Genomic DNA, 14725 nt, shown 5'->3' with positions numbered 1-14725 from the left:
GCTGGGAGAAAGCAAAATCAGTGAGAAAGTAAGGATATTCCCCAAAACCACAACAATATTGGAACAAGGAGAGGACTTTCTCTTCCCACAGTTGAAGGCTCATAGCTTAGTTTGGCAAAGGCTGGGAAGGACAAATCAACAGGTAAAAATTAACCCTCACAAAACTAAAGTAAGTATTTGTACTTTATGTCTCTCATTTAATATGTTGGCTGTGAAGGTGAACCCAGAAAGAATTTGTGAGAGAAGCCAGGTATCCTGGCTGCCCAGTCACTGTCTTCATCCACCAGCCTGAACCTCCCATCCAAATCATCTTCTCAAATTATCCATAGGAGATTTATTCACATACTCAATAAGAAAAATATTTCTAATTATATCCAGCCATTCTTAATATGAATGAGAATTATGCGGGGATGCGAGATTGCCAAGATGTTTTTGCCAAACGACTTCTTTTGACTTAAGAACAGGCAGCTGCATTGTTTTCATAGCTATGCATATAAAAGAGTTCTTGGAAGGAGGCTGACTCCGCCTGCTTTAAAAAGCTCCAAGGTAAGTGGGACCAGGACAGGACTTTCAAGAAGGACACCGGCCACTCTGCCCGTGTTGCTTGCAGCTGCCAGTTCTGGTACTGCTCCTTCTGCCCCTGCACGTTCCCAGCCAGGCTCCCGTTGCCTTCTGTGTACAGTAGCAACTAAGGCCACGAATGAGATTTTGTTTGGTTTTGGTTTTGGTTAACTAATCGAGTGCTTTCTCCTTTTCTTTTACAGAACGGTCTCGCTTCCAGGTTACATCTTCTCTCTGGCTAGCAAGGTAAGATTTAGATGAAGCAGTCCTTCGAGAAGGCAAGGGCCTGAGGGATGGATCGGTGTCTCTTAGCAACCTTTGGAAAGTGGTGCCTCAATAAACACCTCACGGCTCTCCAGGAAAGGAGAGGGGCAGGAAGGACTAGCCTTTCAGCGCTGTGCACACATCCTCACTGAGCACTCAGGCGTCGGTGGTGACACATTAGCAAGAGGATAGCTGGCATTAGAATATTATTTTGTTTCTCCATATTTCTGTTTGGAAAAAAAACTCTGCACTGAGATTCCCTTGCTAAAAATCTCAAATTTGATAAAGATGTATCCTGCTATTAGGATTCCTTTAGTAAACATGATATCCAACAAATAAGAAAGGAAGTACCTAAGAAAATGCTTCCTTTAAACTTCTCTAAAATCATTTTTAAATGCTACCTTACTCCAGCGACTCTCAACTGGTGTGTTGCAAAACATTTTAAAATATGTAATACCTGACTATGTAGTCAGGGGCACTGACCTCGTTTCTTAGATTGTCAAGGAAATGACAACAGCCAACACAACAATAGTTGTCTGGTTTGAATAAATGAAAATTATACCTATTATTTGTCAGATCTTCAAAAAATATAATTTTTGGTGTGCCTCAGAATTCTAGTAATTAGTTTTACGTGTGCCATGAGATGAAAAAGGCTGGAAATCGCTGCCTTACCCAGTGCTGAGTGTTGTATGAAATGAAAGCACCATGAAATTTTGCTTATACAGTAGAGGCATTAACCTGCCCTGCTGCTGCAGACTGCAGCTCTAGAGAGAGAGCTGGTTAAAAGGAGCTTCAAGTAATGTGATCATGCAATGACCACAGGAGCATCCTTTGCCAAATCTTTTATTCTACCGATACCACCAGCAACCTGCAGATAACACAGAATGGGGCAGCCGAGCCTGCACTTTCTAGGAGGGAACTTGAGAAAGCAAAGGGAGCTCTTCAAGGGAGAAGAATGAGGGTAACGTTTGCTATGGCTTTTAGCCTCAATTAGTTTACCTCGGTTAAATGAGTAAGTGGATATTAAATACACAGAATTATGCTAGAGAAATTCTACTGAGCACCCAATTAAAACAAAAGAAAAAGGTAAACAAGATTACAATCCCCAAATCCACTGAAGGTGAGCACTTCTGGATGAACACCCAAAGGAGGAAATCAAGTTCTCCATCACCTGGCAAGATGCCACTTTATATCTACACCGTAGCCTGAACTGTTTCTAATTGCTTCCTCAGTCAGCATTCTAACTTTTTAAAAACTGTCTTCACTACATCTCAGGCCTGTGAATTAAGAAAGGCAAGATATGCACTAATAACCAGTTTGGCTCTGTGGATAGAGCACTGGCCTGTGCATTGAAGGGTCGGGAGGCACATGTGCCCGCAACCAAGGTACATGCCCCTGACCAGAATCGAACCCGGGACCCTTGAGTCCGTAGGCCGATGCTCTATCCACTGAGCCAAACTGGTCAAGGCGAAATATATATATAAATTTTAAAATATATATATATATTTTTAAAAGGCAAGATATCGTGGTCCCTATTCTACAGATGGAGACACCGAGGCTCAGAAAGGCCAAGTGCCTTAGCCAAGGCCATGAGCTCCTCGGCAGCTGCTGAGCCTACCACCAGCTCCCCGATTAGAGGGCCAGTCTCAAAGAATAAAAGGAGATAATGGATGCAAAGCCCCATGTTCGGCATTGGGTGCACAGGGACCCCAGATGCACTTGAGTCTTTGTGATTACCTTTGTTTCAGTAACTAGAGCACAGTGTCCGGTGGACGCGCTTGGTGGGGTTTCTCACGGGGCCCTTGAGATATCACCAATGTAGAGATTTATTGATCTGCCTGACAGGCCAGCATCTATCTCTAGGGTGACGTTTCCTCTCCTCCTCTAGGGCCCCAGAGTCCCGCAGCCATGAGTTCCGCCGACCAGGAGATGGCTGCTTTTGGGGAGGCTGCTCCTTACCTCCGAAAGTCTGAAAAGGAGCGCATTGAGGCCCAGAATAGGCCCTTTGATGCCAAGACCTCTGTCTTCGTGGTGGAGCCCAAGGAGTCCTTTGTCAAAGGGACTATCCAGAGCAGAGAGAGCGGGAAAGTGACCGTGAAGACTGAAGCGGGAGCGGTGAGTTGATTCCCAGGAGCTGACCTTTAATTGATTTTTTTGTTTGGTCACTCAGTTGACATAAAGTTATTTTTTCTGTTCACCAGACTCTGACAGTGAAAGATGACCAAGTGTACCCCATGAACCCTCCCAAATACGACAAGATCGAGGACATGGCCATGATGACCCACTTGCATGAGCCCGCTGTGCTGTACAACCTCAAAGAGCGCTATGCAGCCTGGATGATCTACGTGAGTGCCCCCCTCCCGAGTGGTCATCACCTGGACCCAGGCCATTGCTCTCACTGTAGTATGAATGGGTCACAGATAGTGACACATTGTGCTTTCACTCATAGTGGAACTAGTTAAAAGGTTCGCTATTGCTATCGGGAGGCACAAGCCAACAGCTGGCACTTTATCCTATCTTCTCATCCCAAGCTGGGCATGGCCATTGTCCACACACTGAGTTTGCAGCAGATCCTTTAAACAAATCTTGGAGCATCTGCTCATATCTCAACCACATGCCTCCATTTCAACCCTTCCTTATTCCAGCAGCAAAATCATCCAGAGAGAAAAGATAAACTTATGTTGTAGCACTTAAACATGATGCCTTTAAAGACCAAATTTCACTCATTTTCACTCCTCCTAAATGACAGCGATGTGTCTATGCCTTTTCAACCCTTCTATGTGGAAAGTCTTAATGAAAACTTTACAACTTCCCAGGCAGAGCTGCATTTTCTGTCCTCTTGTTTCTGTCCCTGCATTAACACTGACCATGTTTTTTGACCATCTGAGAGTTCCTCAAGGAACATCATCTTATTTAGGCTTCATTCCTGGTGCCTCACAGACACCTGGCATACAATACACACTCAGTACAGATTTTCAGCTGAAGTTATGCTACACTGTATTTGATATAGGTTAGTCAGTGCTGATGTTCAGTTGGACGCACTATGCAAACAAACCTGGTGTTCAGTCAGCATCCATTCTTACTGGGGGAGGGGGTTGGGGGACGGGGGGGGGAAGGTTCCTGTCCTGATCAGTTGTCAAAGATTTGAAAATCATCCTATCGTAATCATGATGCATTTACATCATTTTGTGTTTGGTTTAATTATTTACCTTTTTAAATGCCTGTAATACATTATCTTAAGAAGATTTAGCCTATTTCACCTAACCATTCCTGTATTGTTAGGTACTTAGGTTGTGTCCAAATTTATGTTTTTATGAATTTGAACTATCTTAATGTTATAAAAGAGATATATCCTTCTTTCTTAAAGTACAGTAAAAATGTCTCATATTACACATAAAAAATCTTTTTGGAGGTTCTGCTATGTGAAAATCACTGATAAATTCCATCGGGAATAAATTTAAATTGTGGTCCCTTCCCTCAAAAAGTTTGCTATCCTATTGTTGAACCTTCTAACTAGTTTTTGCGCTGACGTCTTGAAGAACGGCATCAGCATTTTACTTAAGTGCTCCTTTTAGTTAAAATTCATTTAATAAGTGAATTGTACAAATAGTGGAAAAAGCCTTTGAGTAGTTATTCTTTCTTATTCCCTTGCACAGACCTACTCGGGCCTCTTCTGTGTCACCGTCAACCCCTACAAGTGGCTGCCGGTGTATAATGCAGAGGTGGTGGCTGCCTACCGAGGCAAAAAGCGTCAGGAGGCCCCGCCCCACATCTTCTCCATCTCTGACAACGCCTATCAGTTCATGCTGACTGGTGAGCTGAATGCTATAAATGTGCATCTTTTTAGAGCAGAACTGTAGAAGGAAGAAGCTCTAACATCTCAACACTCTTTGAGACGGTCCCCTTCAGTTGAGGTTGATGTGTTTATGAGAGAGACGGTCCAGGAAGGAAAGAGCGTAAAAGATGACTTGCAATCCCTACTATTCCATAATTGCTAATGATCTGTTAAACTTTTGAAAATCAAAAGATGTTGGCCGTAGTTAGATAATTAACTTTTGAATGACTCAGACACTAAATGAGCTTGAGCAAAAATATGAACATATCTACATATGTAATCACACACGCACACACACGCACACACACAAACACAACCACACTGTGTTTCTATTACCAAGAGTTAAAAAACAGAAGAGTAAAATTTGCCTCTCTGGTCTTATCCTCATACCTACAATTAGGACTAATGAACAGACTCTTTACATTAAGGATGGCATAAATGCTATTGCCCTTCTCCTAGAACCAACGCAAACACATTCCAGGTTTTTAGGTGTTTCTGGTATAAAAAGTTGTACCATGAATCTTCTTCCTAGAATATTGTCTCAGCTAGACCACTCCTTAGTACTATACACCTTGGGGAAAGGGCTTAGAGAATTCCTCCTTAGGTAGAGTAAAACATGAAAACTAACTTTTACCTTTCCCTAAAAAAAATGGCCAAAGCCATGATTACTTCCAAAGTTAGCGTGTTTACTATAGTTATTCCTTTTCACAAGCTAAAATATCTTTAACACCTATTTTTCATTACTTCTTCTACCTACAGTAAATAGGTCAGTAACTTGTCATCTAAATCCAACTGAAGATCCAAGCCACTTTTGATGTTTATTTAGTGGTAGAGTATTTAAAAAGCCTGGTGCTTCCCAGCAGTGCTCTGTTTAAATGGTTACATGAACGACAAATTGGGTGGGAAGTGAGGGGCGCCCTACAGAGCAGAAGAGAAGAGACTGAAAAAGGGAATAGACCTCAAGCCCATCAAGTCCTAGGGATAGCTGAAAATAACACTAAGGTCATTCTATTTTACTTTACTTGCCAGTTACAAATATGTGAGAGGAGCGTATTAAATGACTATAATTTCTCTTTTGTAGACCGAGAGAATCAGTCAATCTTGATCACGTAAGTAGGTTTACACTTTCCTTTCTTGGCTGCAATAGCTGCCAGCTTTGGGACCTCTTTTGACTTAGTTACTATTTGACAGCGGAGAATCTGGTGCAGGGAAGACTGTGAACACCAAGCGTGTCATCCAGTACTTTGCAACAATTGCAGTTACTGGGGAGAAGAAGAAGGAGGAAACTACTTCTGGCAAAATGCAGGTGAGTCCAATACCAGAGTCAGAATCAAGAGTGTCGGGGCGCTCAGGAAGTGGGGAGCCTCAGATGTGAGCACTGCGCTTGCCTTTGCAGGGGACACTGGAAGATCAAATCATCAGTGCCAACCCGCTGCTGGAGGCCTTTGGCAATGCCAAGACCGTGAGGAATGACAACTCTTCTCGCTTTGTAAGTGTCTTGGTCACAGAGGGGTCTTCTCAGCCTTTAAATGCAAGAGAAAGCATGTCTGAATTTCATTTCGATCTCATCTTTCTTGTGTGCTGCAAGCTTTTCACATAAACATCTTTTTTTGCTTTCAAGGGTAAATTCATCAGAATCCACTTTAGTACCACAGGGAAACTGGCTTCTGCCGATATTGAAACATGTGAGTAACAGGACCTCTGAAATAGAATCCAAGAATGATGGCTTGGGGGGAATATCAGGCAGCTTCTGACGAGCCTGGAGCCTGTTTAACACCATTTCTTCTGCCAAACATGCCCACAGTTAATGCCATCCTTGCCCAAAGTCCACAGTGTGGTCAGTCGTGAGCTACTGATTCTTTAGGAACTGCCAGGAGCTGTTAGGCTTGTCCTCTGTGGTCTTGAGCCAGGTTAGATGTTCTGGGCCTCAGCTTTCTCATCAGTGAAAATGATGAGGAATGACAACTCTTCTCGCTTTGTAAGTGTCTTGGTCACAGAGGGGTCTTCTCAGCCTTTAAATGCAAGAGAAAGCATGTCTGAATTTCATTTCGATCTCATCTTTCTTGTGTGCTGCAAGCTTTTCACATAAACATCTTTTTTTGCTTTCAAGGGTAAATTCATCAGGATCCACTTTAGTACCACAGGGAAATTGGCTTCTGCTGATATTGAAACATGTGAGTAACAGGACCTCCTAAATAGAATCCAAGAATGATGGCTTGAGGGGAATATCAGGCAGCTTCTGATGAGCCTGGAGCCTGTTTAACACCATTTCTTCTGCCAAACATGCCCACAGTTAATGCCATCCTTGCTCAAAGTCCACAGTGTGGTCAGTCATGAGCTACTGATTCTTTAGGAACTGCCAGGAGCTGTTAGGCTTGTCTGAATTATTCCAGCCTCAGAATTGACCTCAAAATTTTCTAAGAAAAAGAAATTAACACTATGGGTTGAGTGTGTGCAATTACTTCCAAGTCTGAGCCTTGATAAATTTCACTTTTTAGTATTCCCTCTATTATGAAGTGAGAAGAGATCCTGGGGAGGAGGAGTTAAAGAATCTATTAGATTTCATCCATCTGGCATCTTCTGTATGAGAAATAAATATGCCTTGGGCCAGCAAGCTTTAGTTTCTTCCTAGAGATTTAAGAGCAACTGCCATTGTAGAGATGTTCTATGTGGTACCTCATGGGAACATTCAGCTGAAATCGCAAGGGGCCAATAAAATAGAACTGATGACCATAATGCCAAGTCACCCCGGGAACTTTACAATTTCCCTCCAATCTAATATCTACTTTCCACTGCAGATCTTCTGGAGAAGTCCAGAGTTACTTTCCAGCTAAAGGCGGAAAGAAGTTATCATATTTTTTATCAGATCATGTCTAACAAGAAGCCAGAACTGATTGGTAAGAACTATCTTAAATTTGTTATAAAAATACATTATGCATGGGAATGACAATAGCAACCTACTGTAGGTGTGTGGTAAGAATATAGTATAAATACTCCTAAATAAGTTAGTCTCTTATGCCCTAATCTTTATCCTCTCATTTCTCCCCGTAGAGTGCCATTGACATCCTGGGCTTCTCTGCTGATGAAAGAGTTTCCATCTATAAGCTCACAGGGGCAGTAATGCACTATGGGAACATGAAATTCAAGCAAAAGCAGCGTGAGGAGCAAGCTGAGCCAGATGGCACTGAAGGTACAAAATGTAGTTCCATCTGGGTTTAACAGGAGAATTTAGGCAAAAAAGCCAATTCCAAACTCATGTCTCCTTTACAACTGAACTTCTGGTGGACATACAGGAATGTACCCCTGCACAGGCTTTCTATAGTGATTCACACTCCATGAACAGTAGGGTGCACAGTAGGTCATGTTGGGTACCTGAATTGTGTCTCTACAGTTGCTGACAAGGCAGCCTATCTCCAGGGTCTGAACTCTGCTGATCTGCTCAAAGCCCTTTGCTACCCCAGGGTCAAGGTCGGCAATGAGTACGTCACCAAAGGCCAGACTGTAGAGCAGGTAGGTGCACAATTCAAATGCACTGTCAGGGATGCAAGAATTTTATATTCCTCTAATAAACTCAATATATCTGTGTCTTCCAAGGTGACCAATGCAGTGGGTGCTCTGGCCAAAGCCGTCTACGAGAAGATGTTCCTGTGGATGGTCACCCGCATCAACCAGCAGCTGGACACCAAGCAGCCCAGGCAGTACTTCATCGGGGTGTTGGACATCGCTGGCTTTGAGATCTTTGATGTGAGTTGAGAGCTGGTTGGTTATTGGGATTTTATATTAAGGCAATGGAAATATCAACAGGAAGAAATCTGTGAATATAATAACCTTTTCTCAAGTTGTCAAAAATTATGCTAAGACTCAAAAGAGTGTGATTGGGCAGCTCTTCATCATTTACTGTAGTGGCGATTTTACTTTATGAGCAATAATGCCCTTATGACAACTCTTTAACTTGCTCCATGGCCCAAAGGGAGTCAGACACCAGCATGGTATAGTATCAGGGGGCACTCTAAAAATCTGACAAGGCAAAATGAGCTTAACCTATGCATCACCTAATATGCCCTGAATATATGGTGGAAAAGTAATTCAGAAAAACTTAGGCAGATAATGAGGGCTGAGAAAAGGTTAGCAATTTAGAGTAAGCATCAATAAACTCAATGCAGCCCTTGCCAGTTTGGCTCAGTGGATTGAGCATAGGCCTGCGGACTGAAGGGTCCAGGGTTTGATTCCGGTCAAGGGCACAGGCAGGAGGCAGCCAATCAATGATTCTCTCTCATCATTGATGTTTCTATCTTTCTGTCCCTCTCCTTTCCTCTCTGAAATCAATAAAAATATATATTTTAAAAAACCCAAACTCTTTGCAATTAACTTTTAATTTCATGAATACTATCATGGGATAAAAATTCATATGTGAATATGAAATAAATCTTTTTGGTTTATAGTTTTGAAGAAGTTCATATTTTTCTTTCAAATTCTTAAAGTAAAACTTGGGCATTGCAGATAATATGGAAGATCTAGGAAAAGGTTTCCACATTCATTCCACTATTTATATCTAGTTAATATTAATGTTTTGGCATTTAATAAAATACAAGTGTGAGGTAACATATTGTCCATAATATTTGGTATCTTGATTTTTATTTCACTTCAGATTAAAGAAGAGTGTGGGTGGCAATCACTCCTCAGTGTAATGCTGACCAGGATGTGCAGACAGCAGAAATCCTCTCTGCCAGCTGCCAATGGCTCACACATTATCTTTTAAATGAGTCAACAGAAAATGTAAAAGTTAATGGGAACACACATGAATGATGAAGTAGGAAGTCAGAAAAATACCTGAGTAGACTTATGCCAGTGCAGGAAAGTGTATGAACAATGATTTAGTATTGTGCATAAATGGTAGAAGAGAAGACATTAGACTGCTCAGGCCCCCAATGATTTTTAAAGGCCATGTGACACATATTTTTAAATTAAAAAGCCCTATATGTCGAAAGAGGGAGAGTAAACACATCTATTTATTTAGTTCAACAGCCTGGAGCAGCTGTGCATCAACTTCACCAACGAGAAACTGCAACAGTTTTTCAACCACCACATGTTCGTGCTGGAGCAGGAGGAGTACAAGAAGGAAGGCATCGAGTGGACGTTCATTGACTTCGGGATGGACCTGGCTGCCTGCATTGAGCTCATTGAGAAGGTCTTTTTTACATTTCAGAAACCATATTTTCTGGCAATTAAATTATTCATTGCATCTTATTTGAATTCTATGCACAGCGAAAATTGTTTAAATAGAATTATAACTGTGTGTGGTCTGCTTCTAGCCTATGGGCATCTTCTCCATCCTGGAGGAGGAGTGCATGTTCCCCAAGGCCACAGACACCTCCTTCAAGAACAAGCTGTATGAGCAGCATCTTGGCAAGTCCAACAACTTCCAGAAGCCCAAGGTTGTCAAAGGCAAGGTTGAGGCCCACTTCTCGCTGGTGCACTACGCGGGCACCGTGGACTACAACATTACCGGCTGGCTTGACAAGAACAAGGACCCCCTGAATGAGACCGTGGTCGGGCTGTACCAGAAGTCTTCACTGAAAACTTTAGCTTTCCTCTTCTCTGGGGCTCAAACTGCTGAAGCAGGTACTGCTCAAAAAAATCTAACACGTTCTCTGGGTGTTACAAAATGCGGTGCTAGATTGAGGCTGGTGATCTCAGAGCCCTCACAAAATTGCTGGCCAAACCCATTGTGTCTCCAAGTTTTGAGTAAGGAGGCTGTGGCTCCCTCCAGCACTGACAGAGGCCTATCGCGAAGGGCCAGAGAGGAACTGCCAGGATCTCAACCATAGCAAAACATTGGCTTCCATGATTCTCTCCTGCTTCTCCTTCCACATCTGCTGGATATTGAGTATCTGGGGATATTTAAGGCAATATAATGGCAAACTTCTGCCTCTCAATTCTAGCTTCTATTGATGATTTTTAAAGTTATAGTGTCCATAAGTGTCCTAATATTGAGGAGTCCTCTATCCAGTGAGACCAATGCCCTTCCCTTCATTTCCTAGTGATGAAATAAAATTACAGAAAAGTGGATGCAAACATGGTTGGCATAACAATTCATTCAAGTCCAACAGAGAGCCTAGTGGTGTCAAGAAATGTTCACTTCAGCACAAAAATCAGCAAAAAGGCAGGAAATAACCCTGTTGATTCAAAACTGTATTTGAATGACATCTTTTCTTTTCTTTCTCCAGAGGCAGGTGGTGGTGGTGGCAAGAAAGGTGGTAAGAAGAAGGGCTCTTCTTTCCAGACGGTGTCTGCCCTTTTCAGAGTAAGGGAGAAACTGTTCTTGACATTCCCCAGCCACTTTAGGAATCTGTTCAAATCAAAGGGTCTTCTTTTCACAAGTGTTTAGAAAAGAGTTGATATTAACTAGTGACGTGTGTTAATCTAGCTTTGGAGAGAAGAGCTTTAAATTACTCAGAAATTTTTAGCTTATCTTTCATGTTAAGTCAAATAATAAACAATATTTTATAGGAAATTTTATAAAACTTAATACTCTTTAATTCATAATTTAGTTGAGTCACAAAAATAAGCAATGGCATGTACTTAGAGAGACAAAATAATCAGTAAGACTAATGAAAATCTAACAGCTAGCCTATAAGCAATGTAATACGGTATCCTTGTTCTTAATCTAGTCAATTCTCAAATATAACTGGTAGAATTGTTCCCTTTATAAAAAAAATTTATGCCCTAAACATTGATATAATTGGAAATGGGGAACCATTTTTATAAGAAAAAAGTCCTAATGTGGTGCAAGCTTGTATTTTCTTATTTGGAAAGCCATGGGGTATAGGAGAAGAAAGTGTGACCAGCTAGTATGGGAAGGCAATGGCCTTGTGAATGTATGTGGATGACCAGGGGGTAGAAAGCCAGACAGTACTTGTCCACAATAAAAAGCATCATGTATCAGATTCTTTATGTGTGTAACTCTTGGCCACTCAAGTGGAGAAGGAAGTACTGAGGCAGAAACTGCATCTCAGGAGAAGCCTATCAAGGTGTTACCTTAAGTGAAAATGCTCCATGTAGGTCATTCAACTCCACCATAGACACTGATTTTATAGACATCACCAAAATGCTTAGTCTAAAGTCTGAGATAACAGGATTTTTCCTGACTTTACAGGAGAATTTGAACAAGCTGATGACCAACCTCAGGAGTACCCATCCCCATTTTGTGCGGTGTATCATCCCCAATGAGACAAAAACTCCTGGTAAGAAGTTCTAGAATGAAGGCACAAGGCATGATGGCCATACCTCCTTTTAAGCAAACTCTTCAATGAATAAATATCTACTTTCAGGGGCCATGGAGCATGAACTTGTGCTGCACCAGCTGAGGTGTAATGGTGTGCTGGAAGGCATCCGCATCTGCAGGAAGGGATTCCCAAGCAGAATCATTTACGCTGACTTCAAACAGAGGTCAGACTCTCCTAAATGATGCATCTCAAAGTTTAGCATAAATATATTTAATGCAGGCAAAACAGTTTAGTGAATATATGCCTTTGTTATATTAATTTTCCACAAAAAGTAAAAAAAAATATGCCTCAAAACACCTTTAAAATAAACACAGACTACATATTTAAGTACTCTGCAAGCTTTTCGTAGAATTTACCACGCTTCTGGGTTAGCTCATAAACGTATACCTTAACTTTGATAATTATGAATACTATAATTTTGAGTGGTTAATATATTTGGATCATCTCATTTAGTGCTTATAAAAACTCAGCAGAGGAAGTACTATCAGGACCTCATTTTATAGATGAATAAACTGAGGCTAAAAGACATTAAATTACTTACCCAAAGTCACATAGCTATTAAGTGGTTGAGTTAGGAACTTGCTCACGCATATATAGGTATCAATAAGTCATTTTCTGTCACTTCTTTTGTATCTTCATCTTTTTCTCTCATACACTAATTTCCTAGTTTTGCAGAAACATGTCACACTAACAGCTCCTCAGCTCCCTTTTCTCCTCCCTAGATAAGTCCATCTTGAGAATCAAATAAAGGGCAAAATGGACAAGAGGCTGAGTAACAGCTATAGGGTGTTGGTCTCTCCTAAGTCTGGGTCTGGGGGAACTGACAGAGAACTCCAGTGTCCAAGACCTAAAGCACTCTTATGTTGGATTTTAGGTGATTAGAACAGTTCCATTTACCTAGAGCTTTCTACCAGATTCCTCATTAAACCTTGCTTTTTTAGACTCAGGGTCTTAAAAAGCAAATGCATCTAGCAAGGATAACATGCTATATTTTATTAGACATCTATACCTTAATGGGAATAGGATTATAGAACCCTTTCACATGAGAACAAGGTCTGATGCGGCAGAAAGTTGCAACTATGCAGGAAGGTAAAATGGAATAAGAATAGTCAATGCTAGATTGACTATCCATATGTTCAATGTCCTTCCTGTGAATGAAATAGCATAATAAATTTTAAAACAGAAACTTTGATTGTTTAATGGATCATTTAATGCTTAGTTACTACTAATGTTAATGTAAAAACCAATAAACCAAGGTTTTTAAAAAGCTGTATGTATTTTAACAGATACAAGGTATTAAATGCAAGTGCTATCCCTGAAGGACAATTCATTGACAGCAAGAAGGCTTCTGAGAAGCTCCTTGCATCCATCGATATTGACCACACTCAGTATAGATTTGGTCACACCAAGGTAATAGTCTCTGAAGTCTACCTTGACGTTATTCCTGTCGCTTTGAAGTTGATGTAGTTTCTGATCTACAACTCTGCTCATGCACAGGTCTTTTTCAAAGCTGGTCTTCTGGGGCTCCTAGAGGAGATGCGAGATGACAAGCTGGCCCAGCTGATTACCCGAACCCAGGCCAGGTGCAGAGGGTTCTTGGCAAGAGTGATTTATCTGTGAAAACTTTCCCTTCAGTAAGCTAAGGCAATGTCACCAGGTACATCGTTTTCTAGTGATCTAATATGATGCAGGGGCAGTTTCAAGACTAAAGAGCCAGATATCTCAAACTGCAGGATGCATATGAATAGGACCCACAGTGAGAAGTGCATTTTCTATTTGTCATCTATACACCCATACATATATGTATGTGTAAATATATAAAGAATTTACATAAAACAAATTTTATTTCTATCACCTCTAGTTATGCTAATATGTTTATTGTATTCTATTTAATTAAAAATAATAAGTATCATGACCCTCTAGATATATATTTGGGCAGTTAATTGCCTAAATATGAGGATAATTAATTTTTAAAAATAATTTAGATGAAAACGAATGTGATATTATAGAATAGAATGCAAAATTCGCACAATATTACAATATAAAACCAGAGAATTTCAAAGAAATTCTGTTTTTAATGAGTCTGTTTATCCCATGTCTCATATCCCTGAGAGGCTAGTTGCCCTTCCCTGCTCCTACTGGTATTCTCATAGAAAACTCTGAGAGTGCTGAGGCAGAGCCATACTCCTCAAAGAGTGGTCCTTGGACTGGCATCATCAGTGTCTCTTGCAAACTTGATAAAAATGCAAATGTTTAGGTTTCGTCTCAGATCTTCTGAATCTGAATTTCTGGGCATAGAGTCCAGGAACCAATATTTTAACAAGCCCTTTAAGTGATTTTTGTGTAGAGCCAAGTTCGAGAAAGACTGAATTAGAGAATAAGTGATTAGCAAGTCCTGGACCAACACCACAAAATCCATGTTTTTCATTTGTGCTTTTGAAAATAGTTGAGAAAACAGTGGGGCAGCACCCTGAACTCTCACTGCCAAGATTTCATCTAATTTTATCATCTATACAGTATCCAATTTGCATCAGTCTACACTGATATTTCCGTGTCATTTCAGAGAAGCCCTTTTCTGCATCCAGTACAACGTCCGCTCCTTCATGAACGTCAAGCACTGGCCCTGGATGAAGCTCTTCTTCAAGATCAAGCCCCTCCTCAAGAGCGCGGAGACCGAGAAGGAGATGGCCACCATGAAGGAGGAGTTCCAGAAGACCAAGGAGGAGCTGGCCAGGTCGGAGGCGAAGAGGAAGGAGCTGGCGGAGAAGCTGGGGCCTCT

The 14725-nt window shown here is 41.2% G+C and overlaps 1 protein-coding gene across 1 annotated transcript in view; it reads left to right on the top strand.

Annotated features, from left to right (window-relative positions):
• The first annotated feature begins 791 nt into the window (after positions 1-791).
• Positions 792-14725, top strand: part of LOC102758459 (myosin-8-like) — a 25130-nt gene continuing 11196 nt past the window's right edge. The window contains 20 exon segments of the mRNA XM_015562541.1: positions 792-807; positions 2714-2940; positions 3027-3170; positions 4482-4638; positions 5742-5769; positions 5852-5966; positions 6057-6149; positions 6282-6345; positions 7459-7628; positions 7670-7850; positions 8052-8170; positions 8255-8404; positions 9678-9848; positions 9973-10282; positions 10888-10964; positions 11817-11904; positions 11992-12109; positions 13233-13356; positions 13444-13551; positions 14532-14705. Coding sequence (XP_015418027.1) covers positions 2734-2940; positions 3027-3170; positions 4482-4638; positions 5742-5769; positions 5852-5966; positions 6057-6149; positions 6282-6345; positions 7459-7628; positions 7670-7850; positions 8052-8170; positions 8255-8404; positions 9678-9848; positions 9973-10282; positions 10888-10964; positions 11817-11904; positions 11992-12109; positions 13233-13356; positions 13444-13551; positions 14532-14705 — 2598 coding nt within the window. The 5' untranslated portion in view covers positions 792-807; positions 2714-2733.

The sequence above is a fragment of the Myotis davidii genome, unplaced genomic scaffold, assembly GCF_000327345.1.
Source record: "Myotis davidii unplaced genomic scaffold, ASM32734v1 scaffold37, whole genome shotgun sequence".
Classification (NCBI taxonomy): Eukaryota; Metazoa; Chordata; class Mammalia; order Chiroptera; family Vespertilionidae; genus Myotis; species Myotis davidii.
The sequence above is the reverse complement of the archived record's forward strand: the minus strand, read 5'-3'. Positions and strand labels throughout refer to the sequence as shown.